The sequence below is a fragment of the Rhinichthys klamathensis genome, unplaced genomic scaffold (genome assembly GCF_029890125.1).
Source record: "Rhinichthys klamathensis goyatoka isolate OS25496 unplaced genomic scaffold, OSU_Roscu_1.1 h1tg000004l_1, whole genome shotgun sequence".
Taxonomy (NCBI): domain Eukaryota; kingdom Metazoa; phylum Chordata; class Actinopteri; order Cypriniformes; family Leuciscidae; genus Rhinichthys; species Rhinichthys klamathensis.
The window spans coordinates 6,859,402-6,872,053 of record NW_026606557.1 but is presented as its reverse complement, the minus strand read 5'-3'; the positions used below and the strand labels follow the sequence as shown (position 1 = coordinate 6,872,053).

The 12,652-nt window shown below is 36.4% G+C and overlaps 1 protein-coding gene across 3 annotated transcripts in view; it reads left to right on the top strand.

Annotated features, from left to right (window-relative positions):
• The window catches only part of LOC130086653 (hemicentin-1-like), a 52,719-nt gene extending 48,072 nt beyond the window's left edge, over positions 1–4,647 (top strand). For 2 of the 3 annotated variants that reach the window (XM_056252753.1, XM_056252768.1), the window contains one exon: positions 4,295–4,646. In XM_056252753.1, coding sequence (XP_056108728.1) covers positions 4,295–4,302 — 8 coding nt within the window. In that variant the 3' untranslated portion in view covers positions 4,303–4,646. Of the gene's footprint in view, positions 1–4,294 lie in introns of all 3 variants that reach the window. The other variant, XM_056252778.1, reaches the window with a different exon arrangement.
• The last annotated feature ends 8,005 nt before the right edge of the window (positions 4,648–12,652 follow it).

Genomic DNA, 12,652 nt, shown 5'->3' with positions numbered 1-12,652 from the left:
TACAATTCTTTGCACATTTTTTTTTTTGTTCTGAAAGTGTAGCATCGTAGTACCATTCACCGAGTTAATCCCCTTATCGTACTAACAGATACTCCTAATACAACATTCCACACATTTCTTTTTTTTTTTTTTTGATAGCACACAACCCTTGTGTAAAAAGAGTACTTATTATAGAAATAATTTAATTTAAAAACATATACTTATGTGCAAACTGAATGTTTGTGGACACATAAATGAACATTTATGCTTTTTTATGACCCACTTAAGAACTATAGTATATATTTATATGTAAAACTTTTGGAAGTGTATAAAAGAAAAGACATGAAACGGTTATATTACAAAATAAAAAAATCTTTTTAACATACTTCTAAAAAAAAAAAAACTTTTAGTTGCTTTAGTCCAGTAGATCTAACAGTTTAGAATTATATTTTAATGTACTTTGATAAAAAGGTATAAACAATCAGACAACAAGGCATGTAGTGACATTGTGTGCGACAGGTTTTTCAGCAGTTTTGATCACGTTAATAATTTAGAGGCTGTAGAAATGTGCATATCAAATATGATACAGTAGGCTTTATAGGGTAATGCATTTTTTTTAATCACATGCATGCATGAAAGCAGCGAGAGAAGTTCCTGCTGACGTGAGATCTTGTAAATAGAACCCCAACAGGAAGCCAAGCAAGAACAGGAATTCCTGTCCTTTCAGAGCCTCTCTCTGTTGCAAGAGAAAAGGTCATGATCACTTTGTATTGCACTGCTATAGATTATCAGTCCTGGGTGACTTTTAACATGCTTTATGAGTTTACATAGATGTGCATTTTTACGCCATGCATGTGATCAGTGGTGATTCACTGGTAATTTAAAGGTGCTGTATGTAAGTTTTTGACTGTAGTAAATTTGCAGATATTTAGGAAACATGCTGTGTTCTCATACTCTTTTCTCTGTAAAACAATGCTACATACAGTTATTTGAAATGTGTGTTCCTGTTTTTGTTTTGGTCTGTGCGACATCGCACATTGCCAATTTACCCAATAGTATTTCGCCACCACAGCCCACATAGCCAATTTTATCTGGCCCAGCTCTGCTCCACAGAACCCCATTTCCCTCAGCCCACATACTGCAAAGAATGACGACTCTATAGTGAAATATGCAGTAATTGCATAATTGAACAGAAAATGTCAAAAAGCAGTAACAAAGTATACAGTCCAAATGATGACGTGTAGCATCTGATGATTCCTCTCTGGTGGTATACAGTAGTTTTGTGAGATCCTTTCTTTGAAGGCATTTCTCATTCAAACGCACCTCACCTGAAACACAGCATCAATGAGCATTTAATATGTAAAACTTGTCATAAAAAAACTTGGTCAGAGATCACACCCTAAAAGCTTCAACAAAAATCTGTATGAACGGGAGCATATTAGAAAACGATATCAACTCATCATAAATCATCTCATCAATTTACAGTGTGTATATCTCCTCACCCAGGCCCGGCGCCACGAGGGGCCAAAAGGGGGCATTCCCCCCTCAGATTTGATTTGTGCCCCCTCAGTTTAATTTTTGTATTCATGGTTATACAAATGAAATGTTTAACCTTTTGAGCGGTATGGTCCCATATATGGGATTTTTATTTTCGGTGCCCCTTGAGAGTACGTTCCCACATATGGGATTTAGAATGTTCAGTGGCGTCACATGGGCTAACTGCCAGATTCAAACTGTGCTTTTGCGCGTTGGTTGGCGCTGAGCCAGAGATGAACAGCTCAGCGCTGTCATATATCACGACTATGCAGTGTTTTCAACCTCATAATGTTTATTTTAGGTTTCAGATACTCAGATACACATAAGCACTAGTAAAACAATACATTTGGAGTTTGTAAAATACACAATGATGTCTGTGGAAGCAGCAATAACAATCTATTCAAATATAATTTTCCGACGTGTGTTATTCATATCAGACAAACATAGTGGAAGTAACTATAAAGTTTACTCTATTCTTCTCACAGTTCACCGGCCAATTTCTTACATGCATTTCGGGAGAAACTGATGACTGACAGGACTCTCTGAACTGCGGCGCAAAGAAACATGGTCTCATGTTATAGATCAAGATCAAGATCATTTATAAAGGGTTTTAAACATTTGTGAGAATCGGAATATCAGATAGTTGATGACATGGTAAGCCAGTTTGTGAATATTTTGAATAAAAAAGGAAAAACTAAATAAAAGCGATACATCTGTCAGACAGTGTTATTGTGGCTGCGGTGTGTCACGTGACAAATATGAGGCGTCGCCATGGAAACATTAAGGGGAAGCGTTCGGTCTCATTGAAAAATAATAGAATATTTTAAACTAAAGTACTTTAAGTAAATATATGCATGATAAATGACGCCGGCTTATCTTTTTATTACGCTGTTTAAACTTTGCTAGTCAGTTTCTGGTTACCTGTGGAGTGTTTTAGGGAGCGCTGCATTTAAAAATCTGTTGTTCCAAAGCGAGTTCTCATTGATGGTATAAAGTTAAGCCCCCTTAAAGGGATACTCCACCGTTTTTTCATATTAAACTATGTTATTCTCTTATCTAAGACGAGTTGATACATACCTCTCTCGTCTCAGTGCGTGCACTGAATCGCTCTGTCGAGCGGAGAACTTTGAGAGCAGTTAGCTTAGCCCCATTCATTGTATATGGGCCAAACAGAGATGAAGTTAGAAGCGACCAAACACATCCACGTTTTCTCTATTTAAATATAGTTACACGAGTAGTTACACGACCAAGTATGGTGACACTAAATAAAATGTGGCGCTTTTTATAAGCGGGTAAAATGGATAACTATAATGTATGGCGGAATAGCACTTATTGGGAGCACTTCGACTCTGCGCTGTAATATCTTCACTCGTGAAAAGTCCTCTCCCCCCTCTCCCTCTCCCTGATACTTCGTCAACTCTGCACAAAAACTACTACTACTGCAGGCGTGCAGGTCACGTTGGTTCTATTGACGGAAATGACAGGGAGAGGGAGAGGGGGAGAGGAAGTGCTCCCAATAAGTGCTATTCCGCCATACATTATAGTTATCCATTTTACCCGCTTATAAAAAGCGCCACATTTTATTTAGTGTCACCATACTTGGTCGTGTAACTACTCGTGTAACTATATTTAAATAGAGAAAACGTGGATGTGTTTGGTCGCTTCTAACTTCATCTCTGTTTGGCCCATATACAATGAATGGGGCTAAGCTAACTGCTCTCAAAGTTCTCCGCTCGACAGAGCGATTCAGTGCACGCACTGAGACGAGAGAGGTATGTATCAACTCGTCTTAGATAAGAGAATAACATAGTTTAATATGAAAAAACGGTGGAGTATCCCTTTAACAATTTCACATGCCCCCCTCACCTCAGTCATTTCATCTGCTCAAGTGTAAGCAGGAGGGGAGAAAACTATGGAGTTAATTTTGTGCCATAATTAAACAAACAAATCCAGCATTGTGCAAACAAACTCGATCTGCTTTGCAAAGGAAAACTCGACTCGCAAACAAACAGAAAGCAATGTGCAAGTACAAAGGTCAATTTGAGCGAAAATGCAGTGGAGTAGCCTAACACATATGCATTGTGTTTTGCAAATATAAATAGAGTCTAGATAATATTTCACAAATAAATGCAAACCATCCTAAAAATTGCATTTAACCTTTGAACAAATACCAGATCTAGTACAAATGCATATCTGTCAGACACTTGACTTTTTATGAGATCTCTCGGCTCAATTTTCTCACATATGTGACCAGGCAGATTTTCTCACAAATGCAGTTGAGCAACTTCCTCTTCTAAAACAGTAGATGGCCCTAAGATAAGCGCTAAATGAAATGATTTGATTTGAAATGCGTGTTTGATTTGAAATGCGTGTTTGCCTTTGCCTACAGCTGTGGAAAATGACCAGTGAACAGGTGTGCTTCTCTCTTACTTTATCTATAATTAACCTTTTTGAGGTTTTCTTTTGCAAAATGTTTATTACAGAAATCAACATTAGCACTTAGTAGCACTTCACTCTCTCTAGGATAGGGGAATCTATAAGCTGAAAGCTCTGCCATCATATGTTGCTTTTTTTCTCTCATAGTTTTGGGAGATTTAAAAATGTAAAAATGTGATTTTAAGATCCTCCTGTTTGTCTCCAACAGTTCTTATGTCTTGTTTTGACAGATCCACATACTGTAAATGAGTTTTCAAATGTTTGTTTCTGTATCTCTAAATGTTCAGGAGCATTTTTTTATTCTGCTAACCTGTCATTCACCATTGTTGTGTGTGTTTTACAGGTGTTTAAGCCCAGAGACCTTGAGAACGAACCGAAGACATCTAGATACGCTCAGGACTTTCTGAACGTGGCAGATCAAAATCTAGCTCTAGCTCTGTTCCATTTTAGATCTACTGTATATGTTACCTTTTAGGGGACTCTCATTTCAGGGGTTATGATTTGTTAAATATGAGAGTCAAACCTACATACAGCATGTGTAAAATCTATAGTTAGCATTATTAATATTTTGTGTAAGGTAATTTTAACAGAGCATTTGTATGTTCCATGACACATTGGGTTTGCTCTGACATTTTAATGTTTTTGCAGATATTTACTCATCCAATAATAAAAAATATATAAAAAAGACTGTGAATACAATACTAAAGAGTACATTTCATTACATTCACAAGCATGTTTCATTGAATGCTCTTTAACACCCGAGCCTGCATGTTTTTTTTTTTTATAAAATTGGCTCATTGAACTTGTATGTATCATGCCAGGTGCAGAGGAGTTGATATTTAGACTTTTACTTAGAAATTACTCCTTTCAAAGTCACATATGAAACCTTAGATTCAAAATTTGAGGGGGAAGATCTGAGGAAACAAAAATTGGACATTATTTTGAATAGGCCTATATAATCGAATATCTTTCATTATGATGTTATTAATGAATTAATCCATTGACAGTCTTCGCAACTACCACTTTCAAGCCCCTGAAAGAGAGTAAAGACATCATTGAAGTAATCCATGTGACTCCAGTGGTTTAACCTCGCTTTTATGAACCGACACGTGCATTTCCGCAAAAAATACTTTAATTACAAAATATGAATCTCCTACGCCCATTCATGCAAAGACGTCTGCTCTCGCGTCAACACAACACACATGCGCCATGCTCTCGTGAACAAGCGATGGAGATTTTGTAAATAAAGTGGTAAATTATGGGTTTTTTTGCGCTAACAAATGACTCATAAAATTAAGGTTAAACCACTGGAGTTACATGGATTCTGTAATGGTGTCTTTACTATCTTTCTGGGGCTTGAAAGTAGTTGAGGCTGACAATGGAGGGACAGAAAGCTCTCAGATTTCATTAAAAAGATCTTCATTTGTGCTCCGAAGATGAACAAAAGTTTTATGGGTTTGGAACAACATGATGATGAGTAATTAATGACCGGAAATGAGAGAGTTTGATGCGTCCCAATCACATCCAGAAGGTTGTAGACCTTCATCCCATTTCTAATTTGATTTAATTTTCTAATTTTTTCTAATCATCCACCACATGGGAATGGGGTAAGTTGAGCCAACCCTAAAATCAATGGAACTGCATGTCATAAATACAAATTAGTAAAAACTGTCAGCATATTGAATAATGTCAGTGATTTAGCAATAGCATACAGAGCGGGCAAATTGAATCACTGATTCAAACACCTTCTATTTTCAATTTATAATTTAATACAATATAAAATTGTACACTCTTGACTCTTCATTTTCTCTAAACAAAAATGAGGTGATATAATTGGTGGTTTTATTATGGGATCTCAGACAAGTTTCAGAGAGAATCCCACACGCAAAAGCTATACAACAGTTTGAGACAGACACAACAAAAAAGATCATCGTGACTAACATGTCACCACCTTCTATCAATATGATTGGTTCAATTTGTAAAAGCAAGCCCCCACCTTCTTACCCTATGTGTTACTGGCACTGGCAGTTGATGATATACCATGACATACAGACAGTATATTTTTGATTTTGTCATGGTCAGTTCTTCAGAAGTTTCCATGGACACAATACTCAAAGAACAGAACGTTTTAGTAGCTACATTTTGTTCAAAGTGTTAGAATGTTAGGCGAAAAGGGGAAGTATGATTAGTGTGATATACAGTCTACTATTGGGGAGACCGGTGTGGTGAATAATCCGGTTACTCGGTGTGAGTTGATCATTTCCAATTTTCAATGTTTACCTACTGTCTCCCTGACAACGCATGGTTGTCAAGTCTGAAAACTGATTCAATCTGAACTTATCGAGAAAAAACTGATTTTGAGGTAAGAAAGTAAATTTTTTGACCAAGACTATTTTTTGTCTAGTATCTAAACTATTGGAGATAAATAAGATTGACTTATATTAGATTAAAATGTAGTTTCTTGGGCAAAATGTGATGCAGTTTCCCCCTGCTAATTTCAAACTAGTATGCTATAATACAGCTAGCAGCTAGCTAAACAGTGACTGACAGGGGTGGGGTGGGTTGTAAGTAACACTTCTTGAAAAAGTGTTACAACCATCCCCTATCATACAACTGATTGATTTTAATATTTTTATAGAATGCCTAGGCAGTGGGAAAAAAAAGACAAGAAGACGCACACACACACAGAGATAGATATGTTTTTTTTTTGTTAGAAATTGTAGTTTGTTTATCAAGTATACTGTTAAGTAAGTTTGTTCAAGTAGACACATTTACATACACACACACACACACACTAGTTAATCAGACAGTCTGTTCCAGAGAGGGATTGAGACATTGTTCTTTTATGTCAATAAACCTGTTTTTGAAGCATATCTTATAGTGTGGCATCCATTTTTGCTTCTTTTGTGTAATTGTTACAACTTACCCCAGCATGTGTTGCAACCTACCCCAGTATTGGGGTAGGTTGTAACGAAGGTACTTCATGTATTTGACACCACCTCACAAGGTCTGTGATATTCTTGTAGAGGATTGCATTGGATTGATTTCTAGTGAACACATGTGGGTAGGCTACTTTGTATAAAAGTTTGAGAACTCTAGCTACAAAATTCAGTGAGTTATAGTTACTGAAGCAAAAAGTGTTACAACCATACCCGGTCTCTCCCCCTATTCATTTTATTCATTAATTTTGAACAATACCCGTTCTTGTCTTAGGACAACTTTGATTAACTTTTTTGACCCACTTCAAATGTTGACAATAGAAGAGAAAGTAGATCGGCAAAGAGAAGCATTGTGCTTTAAAGGAAACAGATGGAGGACCTCCGAGAGATAATTAGCATTTTAACATTCATAAGTTCCCTCCAGATTGTTTTGATTCTTGTGGTTATTAACTTAAAAGACTATTTACACATGAATACCTCAAGCATGAACTTTGAAGCTGTTTTCAAAGCATAGGCTATAACAAAACAAGTATACTTTCTCAGGGAGTAGTTGTGATATCTGTAAGATAGTAGGAATATTTTATGGGTGGTCAAAATTAACTTGCAGTTATTGCTCATGTTTATTGTTTTCGAATTGTTGAAGTGTGTATCCACCTGCTTACTTTGAGTGAGTGAGTGTTTGTTTGTCGAATTGCTCCCTCTAGTGGGTTTTTTTTAGCATCCTTTTATTAAAGTGGGCTATATCAAATGTAGGCTATTGATTACAGTAAAAAGAAGCATTTTTTTTCTTTAATTTTTTGTAAAAAGAAGCCTTGTGTTTTAAAGAAAGAAGGAAAATTGTAGAAGAAGCATGCTATAACGTTTGTTTTGGACATAATATTGATCACTGGCGTATTATCATTGATATCAATGACATCAACTATGATTTTACAGGAATCAGTCAGACCACCGTGATCACTTGCCTGAACGCGTATCTCATAATTGCGAGCTTTTTCAAAATCTATTATTCCGACCACGGTAACCTGCCCGTTATCTTTATTTATGTCAAATAACTGACGCACATTATCTTGCATGTTAGTAATGGAATACTCTATCTTACTATTTATACCCTCATCGGCGTCAGTTGCGCTCACTGTTGACACAATAGTGTCTTTTGGCGCATTCTCGGTTACAGACGCTTTATACACTGACTGCGAGAAAACAGGAGCATTGTCGTTTACGTCTAAAACAGTAATGTGAATCTCTATACTGCCAGACAACTGAGGATCTCCTCCATCAACAGCTGTGAGCACTAATATTACATCATGCTGTTTTTCACGGTCTAAAGGCTTTTGCAGAACCATTTCGACATTTTTCCCATCTCCTGGTTGATTTTTAAACTTCTGATGCCTACATGTGAAACATTACATGTGAAACTTTACATTAATAAATATGATTTGAATAAATAAATAAATTTATATATATATATAAATTAAAATATATATATTATGGCAAATATGATTTTGTTTACCTTACATAAATTGGAAACATTTAGGCTTAATTTAGCTACTAATTTTTCATTATTAATAGTCCCGGGCCGGTTCTACGAGAGCGCCAGAGATCTCGATGAAGATGAGTAGGCTACAGCTTTTTAGTAGGCTAATTATAAAGGGAGCTTTCGTTGTCGATTCAGAATTTGTATAAAACTTGTTTTTCCTTGGACCAATGGCCACGTACACGCTGCAAAGTTTGGGGAACTACGTATCCGCGTTTATGCGGGATTCACTCTTGAAATAGCAATAATTGACATTGATAGCCATAGCATTGTTTGTTCCTGAATAAAACAGCCTTTTTCACTGAAATGGTTGAATAGTCTGTGCTGACTGACTTACTCACTCATAACAGTCCTTTCCCGCCACCTACTGGACGTCATGTGGAAATCGTAGGTAGGCTATACTGAAATCGTTGAAAAATCCCCGCCAACACACAGACTGACAGCCTGTTTTGTCACAAATATGTTTGTATCTATTAAACTAGTTTCATGCATTTAATCAAGTTTTATTAAACAAACATTATTGTCACAGTGTCACAACAATCATCCAGTTGTTTTTAGAGTAAATACATGGTAAATAAAGCCAGAATCATTCTGTTGGACGTAGCCTACTGTTCAAAAGTATCTTTTGCTCACCCAGCCTGCATTTTTTTGATCCAAAATACAATAAAAACATTAATATTATGAAATAGTATTACAATTTAAAATAATAATACAATAAAATATAATTTATTTCTGTGATTAAAGCTGAATTTTCACCATCATTACTCACGTCTTCATATTAGAATGATTTCTGGAGGATCATGTGATGATGTTTGATGCTCAACAAACATTTATGATTATCATCAATGTTGAAAACAGTTGTGTTCAATCTTTTTCTTTTCTTTTTTACTTTGATGAATAGAAAGTTCAAAATAACTAAATTTATCTGAAATAGAAATAGAAACTTTTTGTAGCATTATACACAACCATTCAAAAGCTTGCGGTTAGTAAGAATTTATAAAAAAAAAAATGTTGGGAAAGAAATTAATACTTTTATTTACACTAAAAAAATAACTCTTTGAATGAACATAAAAAAATCATGGAAAGGATTTCCACATGATTAACTTGCTTTATTTCAGCATTATGCAATTCTGTTATTCCAATTTAATGTACTTACGTTGGGTCAACTCAATGTATTAAGGTTGATTCAACTTATTTACTATGGTTGGGCACAGCTTAATTTAATATTGTCAGTGAATTTAAAAAGGCTCCTTGATATGTCAGATATTCAAATTCATAATAGTCATTCATCCAATACAAGATATTTTAATGTCACATTAATACATTTCTATATTATAACTAAGCATTAACTACTGTTAGCTCTAATTTAAGATTTACATGCTTCATCATTCAAAGCCTTTGTTGTGAATAATAAATGAATCAGTTTTCAACCTAACCAAATGCTCCACTCTTCTCCACAATGGTAACCCACTGTAATTTAAATGGTTCTAATAATTGCATTGTAATTGAACATTAAACACAATTACACACTATCAAGTCTTCCCCTTTTCTCATTTTCTCAAAAACACATAAAATAACACTTAATTTAAACATTTATTCTCTCTTAATTCAGCCAAATGCAAAGGATGCTGGGAACTAACAAGCACCGCCCAGTTTAAGTTAATGCAACACAAATCATTCATGTAATCCAACACAAACGGATTAGGTTGCATTAAATTGATCAAAAGTGACAGTAAAGACATTTATAATGTAACAAAAGATTATATTTCAAATAAATGCTGTTCTTTTGAACTTTCATCAAAGAAAAATAAAATGTATGACGGTTTCCACACGAATGTGAACTATTTCCAACATTGATAATAATCATACATGTTTCCTGAGCAGCAAATCATCATATTAGAATGATTTCTGAAGGATCATGTGACACTGAAGATGATGCTGAAAAACTTTTGAGAATCTCCTGGACATGCGTTTGTTAAACTTATGAACTATTCCAAAGACTGTATCCTGTTTGCCCAGTTGTCCTGCACTCTTTGAGTAAAGCTCCCGCACCTGGGTTCATACCTAATCTCATCTCTACAGTATCATCACAGCCTGATAGTATTTTTCCATCCTTTTTTTCTACTGTTTAAGTATAAAAAAGTTTTGAAGATAGATATCCTTTTGAAGTTACTGACTGCTCCTTTATCACTGCTTTCTGAGATATTATGAAATAATTATTCCTGTGCCACTGTTGAATCTGACCATCCAGTGAGTCTGGAAGCCATCTGATTATTTTCTACTCTTTTTGAGACATTTTAATGTATTTTGAAGTCACATGCTTTTACAGGTGTTCAAGTGCCTTATGTACTGCCCTGGTATATTTGCCATAGTTACCCTTTTGTCTGCTGCTTTTTCACCCTCTAAATCCAGTATTACTTAAGTAATTTAAAAGAATAATAATAGTTTATTTCTCTTTGTTATGTAACATTGGACTGAAAATGTATGTGTATATATATATATACACTCACCTAAAGGATTATCAGGAACACCATACTAATACTGTGTTTGACCCCCTTTCGCCTTCAGAACTGCCTTAATTCTACGTGACATTGATTCAACAAGGTGCTGAAAGCATTCTTTAGAAATGTTGGCCCATATTGATAGGATAGCATCTTGCAGTTGATGGAGATTTGTGGGATGCACATCCAGGGCACGAAGCTCCCGTTCCACCACATCCCAAATATGCTCTATTGGGTTGAGATCTGGTGACTATGGGGGCCATTTTAGTACAGTGAACTCATTGTCATGTTCAAGAAACCAATTTGAAATGATTCGAGCTTTGTGACATGGTGCATTATCCTGCTGGAAGTAGCCATCAGAGGATGGGTACATGGTGGCCATAAAGGGATGGACATGGTCAGAAACAATGCTCAGGTAGGGCGTGGCATTTAAACGATGCCCAATTGGCACTAAGGGGCCTAAAGTGTGCCAAGAAAACATCCCCCACACCATTACACCACCACCACCAGCCTGCACAGTGGTAACAAGGCATGATGGATCCATGTTCTCATTCTGTTTACGCCAAATTCTGACTCTACCATCTGAATGTCTCAACAGAAATCGAGACTCATCAGACCAGGCAACATTTTTCCAGTCTTCAACTGTCCAATTTTGGTGAGCTCTTGCAAATTGTAGCCTCTTTTTCCTATTTGTAGTGGAGATGAGTGGTACCCGGTGGGGTCTTCTGCTGTTGTAGCCCATCCGCCTCAAGGTTGTGCGTGTTGTGGCTTCACAAATGCTTTGCTGCATACCTCGGTTGTAACGAGTGGTTATTTCAGTCAAAGTTGCTCTTCTATCAGCTTGAATCAGTCGGCCCTCCTCTGACCTCTAGCATCAACAAGGCATTTCCGCCCACAGGACTGCCGCGTACTGGATGTTTTTCCCTTTTCACACCATTCTTTGTAAACCCTAGAAATGGTTGTCAAGTCAAGTCAAGTCACCTTTATTTATATAGCGCTTTTTACAATACAGATTGTATCAAAGCGCTTCACAGTGATAACATGAAAACAATATAACAAAAACAATATAACAATATAACACAGTTTGTTTCTAAAAGAAATTGCGTCAACGTCCACCTTAAGTAAGGCAGATCAATAATATTATTGAATATTAAATGTTAAATGTCCCCAACTAAGCAAGCCAAAAGCCAAGGCAACAGTGGCAAGGAACCAAAACTCCATCAGGTGACAGAATGGAGAAAAAAACCTTGGGAGAAACCAGACTCAGTCGGGGGGCCAGTTCTCCTCTGGCCAACGAAGGAACAGTGCATGATTCGGGCAGCATTACAAGTCAGATTGGATCGGAACATTTAGAGTATTTTTTGGAAGTCCAAGTATGCACGCCGGTCTTAAGACGAGTTGTAAACGCCAAATTCTGTTGTGCGTTGTGCGTGGAAATCCCAGTAACTGAGCAGATTGTGAAATACTCAGACCGGCCCGTCTGGCACCAACAACCATGCCACGCTCAAAATTGCTTAAATCACCTTTCTTTCCCATTCTGACATTCAGTTTGGAGTTCAGGAGATTGTCTTGACCAGGACCACACCCCTAAATGCATTGAAGCAACTGCCATGTGATTGGTTGATTAGATAATTGCATTAATGAGAAATTGAACAGGTGTTCCTAATAATCCTTTATTGAGTGTATATATTATTCTTTATCAACAGTTTGTATGCCATTTATGCAAA